The 11,572-nt window shown below is 49.0% G+C and overlaps 1 protein-coding gene across 1 annotated transcript in view; it reads right to left on the bottom strand.

Annotated features, from left to right (window-relative positions):
• UBE2N (ubiquitin conjugating enzyme E2 N) overlaps nt 1-7,585 on the bottom strand; it is a 26,145-nt gene extending 18,560 nt beyond the window's left edge. The window contains exon 1 of the mRNA XM_019545245.1: nt 7,483-7,585. Within this exon, the coding sequence (XP_019400790.1) occupies nt 7,483-7,512 (30 nt within the window). The 5' untranslated portion in view covers nt 7,513-7,585. The remainder of the gene's footprint in view (nt 1-7,482) is intronic.
• Nucleotides 7,586-11,572: the final 3,987 nt, after the last annotated feature.

The raw sequence follows: 11,572 nt of genomic DNA, 5'->3' as shown, positions 1-11,572 counted from the left end.
GGTCAGCCGCGCTCCCCCCACTCCATCTGCTGGCCCCACCCACCCCATCCACTCTGTCACCACCACCTGAGGGTCGGGGGGGGGGCATAGCCAGCAGCACTGGCCTTGCCACCCCCACCTCTCAGTCTACCCCATTTTTGCAGCCTTCAGGAGCAGGGGAAACAGGGCTAGCCTCCCTCTATCTGCTCCGCTGCCACAACCTACAGGGACAGGGGACCAGGGCCAGCACTGCTGGACTGTCCATTCCGTCACCACCACTTGCCAGGGGAGGAAGGTGAGCAGGGACAGAGGCCCGGGGCCAGGCTTGCTCCCCCCACCCTTACCCTGCTGCTTCGGGGCAGAGGCCACTCCCCCCACCCGCAACCAGGGGGCCAGTAGGGACAGAGCCCAGCTTCCGGCCCTGAGCCCCCACTCCCCAAGTTCAGGCCTGACCCTGTTGTGTCTCCCCACCCCACCCATTTCAGGCCCAACCCCATTCCCCCTGGCAGTTTGGGGCCACCCCCCTGTCCCTCCCTCACCGTGATGGCCCCAGTCCCATTCCCCCCTCCCCCCTACACACCACCTCATCCACAGTGCAGAGGGGGAGGCCAGGCCTCACCCCATCCCCACTGTCATGGCAGTGCTCCACCACCTACTGTCCATAATGCTATATTCACACTCTGAGTGGCTGCCAAGACAGCCAACCAGCGTTACAATAAAGTGTTACAAACAGACAGACTAAGGCTTTTATATATATAGCCTGGGGCAGGGATGCAACATCAGTAAAGCAGAACCCAAATACTTTGCAAGGTTAGGTTCCAAAACCTCCAGACAAGATGAGGGATTGCCAACTAGCTGGGGATGTATACAACCGTATCAAGTAGATGTCCTAGGATTGCTGAATTGCTCTGCTGGTTGACATTCAAACTGCAAAGGGGGCTGTTTCTCTGACTTTCTACACAAGACTAAGGATGAGCTCCAACTGATCAGAAAAGCAGCTCTCTATGAAATAAAAGCAGAAGCAAACAGCTGAGCTGCTCACTTTTGATTGGGCAACTTGGTGTGAAAGCAGCAGTTGAAAACCACCATAAAACAAGTTCTCTGGGTCACACTGCATCATATTATAAAGGTGTTAACTGGTTCTTTGGTTTACAGAGGAACTTGAAGCTGTGCCTCTGCTAAACAGATGCAGGAATTCTATATCCTGCACCGACCTCTCCCCCCCACCTTTTTAATTTTATTTTCAACATTACCAGGGAGTATGGTATTCAGTAGGTACTGTGTTACAGTCCATCAGTTATGCCTATTTCCATCTACAGAACCAAAGACAGAAAGAGTCACCCTCTCAGACAAATCAGCCACAATTCAGATACTTACAAAGCCACTTAATTCCATTAGTACTGTACACACTCCGTAACAAGATGCTCAATTAATATCAGTGCCACTAGAAAAGAGGATAACTCATCACCAAAAATATCATGTTCTGGACCAACCTAGGCCAATCTTTTTGGCCAGCACGCAAAACATTAAGCCTGCACACTCCGAGTACTACTCCAATCCCCTTCCTCTGCACTCCCTGCCCAATCTGCTATGTGACATACAAAGCGTACCCATGCCAGAGGTTGGCTTCCCTCATTCTGGACAATTCCTCAGAAATATAATGCTTTTGAAGCCTTGTACATTATGAGGCAAGCTCTATGTGAAGCTTACCCACAGATGGGATATAATAGGTGCATATTCCCTCTGCTGCAAATGCATTGCTCTAGTGTGAAGTGGAGCTCACAAAGACAATTTACTGAACTACACTACAGCAGTGTACTGTACAGCAGTGTATTGGTGCAGCACATCTGAATTAGGGATTTACATCAACATACAGTATGGTGAACTATCTGAATGCTAATTAACCACTCAGGTTTCTAAACAAGCTTTTTTGTGTCCTCCTAAACACTACTGAGCAGCAGAATTTGTAATTTGCTTACCTACACCACTCACAATCCCTATTCACCTCCCAAACAGTTGTAACCATGAGTACAAAACAGAAAGTATGCCATTTTAGCATCAGCAGACAAAATTAAACTGTTGATATCTTAGAAGTGGATGCAAAAGTTCCAAAGTTACAAGACAAGCATGGTATGAGAAAGATCTATGTGAAAAGTAAAATGTTGTTTGCAAGTTTAAATCAACCAATTGCAACAACATAGTAACAGCATGGAAACTGGCCAAAAATATGAATTTAAAAGCGGGGGGGAGGGGTTTCCTCTGGAAAGAATAGTGGTAAGTCCATATCTGAACATTTGCAATGAATGGCAAAAGCTACCAAAATAAATTTATTAGCAACCCACCTTGAAGATAAAAGCACATTTACAGAACTTCAAGTGATGTCAGAGCATCTACAAGCTTCAAACACATAGCAAGATACTGTCAATTGGCTATCCCACAGTTAGCAAGTTTAGAATTTCCTTTTTAAGAAATTATAGGGGTTGCATACTTGAGACCTGTTTTTTTTTTTTTTCCAGTAGCTGAAAACATCAAGCATTACTGGACAGCAGCAAAAACTTTGTTTGCCAACAGTCCACACATCATCATTCAATTAAGCTAGGGTAAACACAGCCCACGGTCCATATCTGGCCCACCAAGGAATTTTATCTGGTCCACCACAAGTCCCTTGGCCCTTCTTAGCCCAGGTGCAGGGGGCAGCTTGTGCCTTGGCACATGCTGCTGGTGTCATCACCACCCCTGGGTACACAGCAGGGCAGGACTCTGCAACAGCCGAGGGGTGGCTCCTTCTGGCTGCTGCTGCCATTGCCACCGCTGGACACAGCCCCACTGCTGGGCACCCCCACTCATCCACCCTGCACCCAATGCCAAGGGCAGGTGGGGTCCCCATGGAGACCTGCCAGGACCTTCATGGGTAGGGCACACTCGGCTGAGCAGATGGGATGGGTCCACAGGCAGCTGTGGAGTGGTGTCCACAAGTGGGAAGGTTGGATAAGGGTGAGATTACGGGGTATATTACGGGGTGGTGACAGCATGGAGCTGGGGCCCAGGCCCCAATCTGCTCCCTACTCATCCCTGCCCATGGAACTGGCACCCAGATAGGATCACTTTCCCCAGTTCACCACCCCCTGACACCTGAGCCCACAACAGCTCACCCAAATTCCTAAAGAGGCCCTCCAGCCAAAATAATTGCCCACCCCTAAACAACACTGTGCAAAACTAAGGATGGTACAATTAGGCTGCCAATTTTTGCCATCAACTGTAACTTTTGTTATTCAGTTAACTGACCAAGATGTCATCAAAACTATCAAGTGATACTGCAGAAAAGGAATTCCTACAACTGCCTTCTTGACAATGATACAGAATGAAGGGGAATGATAAGCCACACAAACAATTAAACATGAAAAACTGTTTACATGGTTGCTGATGCATAAACCAGCTTTGTCCACAACACTATGCATACAGAAAAAATTTGGTCCACAGACATTATGGCTGATGAATCAGTTAATGAGGAAGAGCCTGATGAAACACCAAGATCACGGAAATGCTTTGTTACATGAGCAGCTGCAGTGATTGTAACTGGCAATGTCAACAACTGGCCACATGATGATGATGAAATAGATCCTGGATAATAACTAATTAATGGGGATGAGATTCTTGTATCAGTATCAACCACAAAAAGTTTCAGAAGATGGTGATTCAGTCGAAGATGGCACAACACAGTGCAGCCCGTACCATTTGTATGCATTCATGCTGCACTTGACATGACAATGAGATGGTTTGAATGCCAGCCAGAATGAGATGCAACTCAACTTCCCACTCAAGAGGTTACAAGTTAGCAGCATGCAAAAGAATTAGAAAAATAAAAAGATTAAAATGTTTTAATAAAAAAGTTTAAGTTTACTGTCTGTGAAAGGTGAAGACGTCTCTTTTTATTATTAAGTAAGGGATAAGAAAAAAAGGCACATACTTATTTTGTAGTATGCTGAACCATGCTGTACTTTATCATAATCTGAACCGAAGATGATTTGGAAAACTGATTTTTCCAAATATACTGGGTTCTGTTAGTTCCTCTAGTTCAGATAATGCCTAAGAACTAGTTTCAGGCGTAGGTGGTTGGTATTTCCATTGCCAACCCATCTCATCCACATGAAACAAACTAGTACCTCTAGTCTCCCACTCTGAATGTACGGACCCAAAAGCCTCACTATCTTGCTGCCTTAACTCTATGCTCCCAAGCAATACTGACCCATCCTTCCCAAACAAGTTACTAAATTCTGTCCCTCTATAGCATATGCTTGGTAGCATCTCCATTAAAACTGACTTAGGCTGCTCCCCAAAATCCCCAACTGCAGTAACAAGACATCCATAAACAGTTCTCTGTTGAGAGAGAGGGCAGTCAGTGAACCAGCAGGGAGAGAGGCGGGCTGCAGAAAAAGGCTATAATTCACCTGAATATCAGACATTTTTCTGCTGTTGGAAGAAGAACTCTCTCATACTGAGAAGAATGCTGGATTGCTTATTCTATTATAGTCCATAGGCCTGAAATTTAAATTAATTATCTCTTATTCCCCTCAGTCCACTGCAAGTCTTCCACAGACATAAATAATTTACACAAATCAAGGATTTTTTATGCTAATGAAACCATGTATTTAGTCATGTACTGTTGCATTAAATACCATTCAGTGAGAAAATATATTCTCCCCAAAGCCACCACTATTTATGCCCCTTTGCTTCCTCCTGTTGCCATTACTCCCCATCTCACCTCTCTGTATTTCCTTTCCTGTATCTCCAAATTCCCACCACAAGGGGCTTCAGTCCACCTTCTAAAATAAATCAGCAATGGAATAATTAATATCAACGCAAAAGCTAGAAGGTATAGAGAAGTTAACAGAGTTATTGTTTCAGGCTGTCTGCAGACTCAGGCAAACAAGTTATAGTTGGTATATTCTCTTCAGACACAGTAGTTAAGAAATTTCACATATTAAAAAAATAACTTAGATTCTGCACAATACAAGTCACATAAGCTGGATTCAACCTACAGGCTATATGATACTTTCCAATTCATGCATAATTACAACCCTGACCACTGCAATCCATTATATGACTAAAGTTCAAATACATAACGTACACATGGAACTGCACACTTAGCCTAATGCACATATTTAAAAAAAATAAATAAATCAGCATCCTCCACAACAGCATTCTACAAGAGACAGATTTGAAATTTTGAGGTCAAGTGAATTTTAAGCTATAAAGAGTTAAAAAAATTAACTTTGAGGCACTGCATTTTAACCAATCTTAGAAATGAATTATTCAATTTACTATATACTTTGTAAAGTAGGAAGAAAAACAAAAATACAAAAGCACAGGAGGGAAACCTGTGCAACCTTGCAGATAGATCCTTTAATTTTTAGAAGTTTAGATAGTACTCAAAGGCCACCTTAAAAAAAACAAACAGAAAATTCAGCTTCACTATAGAGTTTTTACAGGCCTCCAGAATAAGTTGTGTCTAGTATACTGCAGGACATTAACCACCACATGGTATTAACCAACTGTAATATTTGCAGTGTTGGATAAACTGCATTGAGATAGCTAGCTAAGTGACATTATCAAATTATATTAAAATTTCTGTCTTTAAAATCCCTTAAGCAATTGTAAACATTAAGAAACTGGTAATCAACTTCACCATCTTTAATATTAATTCTGCACAGTTTAAATAGGTAATATAATAAGAGGGAATAGGGAGGTACAGCCTTACTCACTTTTGTTTACAGACAATCTGATAATACCTTTTACTTCAACTTTTTGCATATCCTGGGCCTTGACGTTTGTAATAGTTGCCAACTTTCAGCATGCTCTACCAAGAGCAGCTTCACAGCATAAGTTGTGCACCAGATATTCATTCACTTCAGCAAGAAACAATGGTGCTATTATTTCCAGTCAGAACTAATGGACCTTACTTGAACAAAGTTATTTTTACAGAACCAATCATCACCAATTTGAGGGCTTGAATTCACATCACTTTTCAAAACTTGGAGCTGTAGCTAATAAGACTAATATTTATATAATGCTAAAAGGAAAGATCCACAATAAAGATCACAGATTAATGTTATGCTGCCTCAAGGAAAAAAATGCATTGTGTTATTTCATTCGCATCTCTTCCTTAAGATGTAGAAGTCAATATAAAAACTAGCCTATTCGTTTATGGTCCACTATCGCTTAAAACTAAACAGATTTCAAAGGACCCATGTTACTATTAAAAAATACCATGAATACAAAGTACTTGGCTGGATCCCCTACAGTAGCCACAAAACCATAGTACGAGCTAAAAAGTCAACATGACATAGCTCTAAATCAACACTGTCTTAAACAGACAGCAATGCGTATGCACATAAATACTGAAATAACTTTGATTTAAGGCGCCCGCAAAATTTAGCTTGTCATCATTATATCTTATTGGTAAAGCAGAGAACCTAGTACTTTGCATCTCAACCAGGGTGCTGCAGGGACCTGAAGTGCCTGGAGCTCCAGCCTTATGAGGTGTGCAAGCCCAATTCACCCAGAAATTTCAAACAGGAACCCACAGTGCCAACAACATCCTGCCCTGTGGTGGTCTTTCTGAGCTCTCTGTAAGACCAACATTATTGCTCTGTGATGTTTCCACAGTCTAAAAACAAGTGAAAAGGAAGAGCTGCCACTTCCCAACAGGGCCTAGACTAACAAGGGAGCCAGGGGTCGATCCCAAGAAGGATGAGAACCAGGACTCTAGCACCTGGCAGGCAAACCGCCCACCTTGTTATCCCCTTTTCCATTTCAGAAACAGTCTGACCAGGCTCTCACTTCCTGCTCCCTCAGAGCCACCTCCCCCAGGCCAGCACAGCCTCGGCGCTGCCCCTGGGCGACAGCATTCAAGGAGGAACAGGATCGGGCAGGCCACACGCTGCAGCCGCAAACACTCCTCCCTCCTCTCAGTCTCTATTTTTAAAGGACCTTTCAACGGTGAAGCCAAGGCAAGGCCCGGGCCCGCAGCCAGGCCCCTGCCTGCTGTGGGGGGCGGGGGTCAGCGAGCCCTGAGTCATCGGGTGGGCCCCCCCAGCAGCGGGGCCGCGGCGCTTGGTCCACTACAGCCCGGCCGCTGGACACAGGGCACGCGGGGGCGCCTCGGCCTCCGCGGTTCCCGACGCTGTCACAACCGCGCCCGCCAGGCCGGGCAGGGGCCAGGGCCAGGGCCGGGGCCGCAAGCTCGGCCTGCAGGAGGCACCCGCGCCGCGGTCCCGTTGCTCCCATTCATTCCCGCCGCCACGGCGGAAGCGGCTACGCCAAGGCCCCGCCCGGGCCCGGCAGCCGCCGCATGGGGCCTCCCTCGCGCTAACCCACACCCGCGCCCGGGCCCGGGCGGCGAGGGGCGTGGGGGGAAGGGCCCGGGCCAGACACCGGAAACCGCGCGCGGGCCAAGCTAGGGGCGGGAGCCGGGGGCGGGAGCCGGGCCGGGGCCGCGGGTACCTTGATGATCCTGCGGGGCAGGCCGGCCATCTTGTCTGATCGGGATTCAGGCGCCGCTGGGTCTCAGCTCCGCTCGGGGGCTCGCGCACAACCGGAAGTCGCCCGCGACCCGCTTCCGGTAACGTCACCGCCCCCTCACCCACCCCCCGCGCGGCACGCCGGGAAATGTAGTGCGGAAAGGAGGTGTAATATGGCGGGGCGGGGCCCGCGGCCTCGGACTTGCGGGCTGTGACTTGCGGTTGGGGGGACCGGGAGGAGGAACGTGGAGAGCCACGTGCACTACTGTCAGGCTCGCGCTGCCCTTGCGGTAGTCACGGTGACGCGTGGGAAGGGGCGTGGCCCTGGGAGAGAGGGTCCTCGTGCCGCGGGCGCAGCCAATAAGTGTAGAGCTAGGGAGGCGGGGCAAAAGCGCGGGCTTGCCGCTGCCGTACTTCCTGGGCGGGAGAGATGGGGCCTGGTCTCTGCTGCCGCCCTGGAAGCGCTGAGCTGGAGCCTTCGGTCCCTTCGTTCCAGCAGGGCACCGGAGGCTCCCCGGGTGCTGGGCGGTGTTGAGCGCTGCGTGAGCTTCCTTATCCCCATTTCGCAGACGGGGCGCGGAGGCCGGGGCACCATCTGCCGACCACACGAGAAGAGAAAGGCACGTGGGTCCCGCTGCCTTAGTACTGTGGACTCCTGCTGTCCCCGCCCCTGCTTGTCTTTAGAGAAGTTGCTAGCTGTGGTAGGCTGAAGTCAGCTATAAGGTGCCTTTATACACGAATTAAAAAAGATATGCATATAAACAGGGAGCAAGAACCCGAGTTCACTCCATCCAATGATGGTTGGAAAGGCTTAGTCAGGGACCGCCCTGCTTGAGCAAGGGGCTGGACCAGATCAGGGTGTCTCAGCCTCTTCCAGGCCAAGACACATTTACATGAATGAAATGTCTCCCTTGCATTCCTTATCCCACTATTTATGGTCTCGCTGTAGGCCATTGCCAAGGCAAAATTCAGTGACACCCCTCTTCCTTTGTGATGGCATACCATTGTGTCACAGCCACTAGTTGGGAAACACTGGATTAGGTGACCGCTTGAGGTCCTTTCCAGCTCTACATTTCCATGATCCCATGAAGGGTTGGACAAGAGCAGCAGCATTTCTAGTTGGGTAGTTACTGAGTGAGGCACTTGGCTGTGGCTCATTGGAATCCACCTGTTTCCTTCTCAACCCCACAGGTGTTAACAACCCACCCTCCTTTTTAATGATCTTAATATTCAGCTACTGTGAGCTATTCTTTCCGTTGCAGTTCTGCTTTGAGCTCTCCTGCTAACCCTGCTCTTGTTTTACTGTCCTCCACAGTCTGTGTAACTGACTACAGACATTAGTTCAGCCCTGCATGGGAGGCACTGCCAAGAGGCTCAACAGCAGTGGCCTTAGAGTTGTTGGGGCCCTGGGCAAGAGAGTCATTTGGGGCCCCTTAGGGGTATGTACTCAGGTAAATATTAACCCACCACAGTTGTCTTTTGGATCTTGTTAATGTTTTGGGCGGAATTAGATTAGTAGTTGAATGTGTAAAATGCAAGTAGAGCCACTTCCTTGCAAAAACTCCCCCCCCACCCCAAAAAAAAATAATTAGCCCCCTTAAAGTGTGGAGGCCTGAGCAGTTGCCCAGTCTGCCCTCCCCTAAGGATGCTACTGGGCTCAAGAAGGTGAGATGTTGTTGGATGAATCTGAAAAAAATCTAATAACTATGGGACCTTGATTACATACTGAAGATGCAGGCAAAGTGGTGCATTTAAGCCATCATCACTTAAAAAGAAACCTATTTTGCCTCCCTGTAAGGTAATGTTATAGGTGTTCCTATTAGGGGGTGCACCAATAAAAATTTTTTTGACTGATATTGATGGCCAATTTATTAACCAACCATATTGGCTGATACCCATCTGATTGCTGATATGCAGCCTGCCAGGGTCTGGCCGGGGGAAGCTTGTGCAGGGGAAGGAGCATGGGGGAGGGAAGGGGCTTGAGGGCAGGGGAGAAGATAAGTGCCCCCACAGTGAGGGATGGAGTGGGGCTGGGGCTGCCCAGCCAGGGTACAGGCAGGAGCCATAGATGGCTCATCCAGGGGGTGGGGAAGCGGCTTCTGCCACTGTGTGCGCCCTAGGAGAGGCATGGAGGGACATATGCCCCCAGATTTGTGTGCAGGGCAAGAGTGGGCTTCCTGCTGTGGGCTCAGGGCTGGGGTATGTGCCAGCCTCTCCCTGGCAGGGGAGCTGGGCCAGGGATGCGCTTGGGGTGGGTGGGGGCAGGGTAGGCAGCTACGGCAAATTTTGGGGTGGCTGTAGCCCCCACTCCCAGCACTGCTGCCCATCCTGCCCCCCACCAGCACCAAGCACTTCCCAGCAGGGGGACTAGGCTGGGGTTGAGACTAGCATAGCCCCGAGCAGGCAGCCTCCCCTCTAACCCCACACAAATCTGGGGGGACATGCCTCCCCTGGGGGTACACACACTGGCAGCAGCTGCCTCCCCCTTCCATGCCCCCTGGATGAGCTGCCTGTGCCCTGTCCCCCACCCCCACTTACCTCTAGGCTCCAGGGGCAAAGGGTGAGCCTGACCTGCAACAAATTAGCCCCTGTGGCTCCATCCCAGGCCCTGCCCTTCCCCAGCCCCACTCCTTACCTCAGTGGGGGAGTGTTAGTGTGCCTTCCCCCACTCCCCTTCTCCCCAACAGACTTACTGACCAGACACTGCTCTCCATACAGCCAGGCTACACTTCTGCCATGTGCATACTATGGCTGCACACATGCGTGGAGAGCATTTATCAATAACATTATCAGCCCAAAAAAGCCAATTGCCGATAATGTCAATTTTCCTTTTATCGGTGGTGATACAATATGGACCAGTATATCAGTGCACCTCTAATTCCTATTGGAGTTATGCGGCTCTGACTTCTGTCTACGTGGATTGTTTGTTGCTATCCCTTTGCTTTACCTGTGCTGGGTTATGCCTTGTGTTATGTTGGGGTTTATGGAGTTTTACTAAGATGTTAGATCATAGATTCATATTGGATGGTTTGGATAGGGATGATCTTGCCTCAGACAGAGGTTTAGACTATATCAGTGGTTCCCAATCTGGTACATGTACCACCAGTGGTACACGGACAACCTGTCAGTGGTACACATTTAACAGATTTATTATAATTGCTTTATATGACAAATTGGCTGGTGGTACTTAAGGTGGTATGCAATCTGTCAGAGTTTGGAAACCATTGGGCTGGATGACCTGTGGGGTACAGACAGAAGTGCAGCTCCCAGCCGTAACTCAGAATGCTTTCTGCAAAGTTCAGTGTTGGTTTCAGGGGGAGGGAAATCTAGCTGTGGGCTGGGAGCCTGCAGCCAGGTTCCCATCGCAATGGCCACAGCTCTCTGCCAATGTTCCCTCTTTTCAGAATGGGAGGGGGGGAAAGGCAATGAGGGGAGCTCTTTCTTGGGGCTCCCTAGCTGGTTTGAAGGGTGGGATGGGTGAACTGGAGTCCCCCCACCACCTCTACCACCTTGGAGTTCCAATACACCCGCTCCACTCTCCAGGGAGGGCCAAAAAAAACCCGGACTGAACTGCCTCAGCTCCCTTTTCCCACCCCACCCCCATTCTGAAAACAGCAACAGGCTGGGTGCTCACAGACGCAAGTTACAGAACACACTACATTTTGTGTGTGTTCTGTATGAAATGAGGGGGTCAGATTTTCATGGGAGCAGCCACTTTTGAAGCTATCTAGAGCTGCATGAACGACGCATGTCCCCGGAGGCTGGGGGGACACAGCGACTGCCCACAGGCGGCAGGGGCATGGTGGTGGTGAGTGGGGAGCTCCTGCAGGTGGTCATAGCAGTGTTGGGAGGCGGAGTGAGGGTGGCGAGCACCAACCAGTGGTCAGTGACCACCTGCAGTCGCTGCCAGCAGCGTTGGCAATGGCCAGCAGTGATCAGTGACCACCTGCAGATAATGTTCCCCCTTTTGGTACAGCATGGAATACTTAGTTTCATAGTTTCTAGGGTCGGAAGGGACCTGAGCAGATCATCTAGTCCGACCCCCTGCCATGGCAGGAAAGAATACTGGGGTC

This window comes from Crocodylus porosus, unplaced genomic scaffold, assembly GCF_001723895.1.
Source record: "Crocodylus porosus isolate Cpor-Errol unplaced genomic scaffold, CroPor_comp1, whole genome shotgun sequence".
NCBI classification, from domain to species: domain Eukaryota; kingdom Metazoa; phylum Chordata; order Crocodylia; family Crocodylidae; genus Crocodylus; species Crocodylus porosus.
The sequence above is the reverse complement of the archived record's forward strand: the minus strand, read 5'-3'. Positions and strand labels throughout refer to the sequence as shown.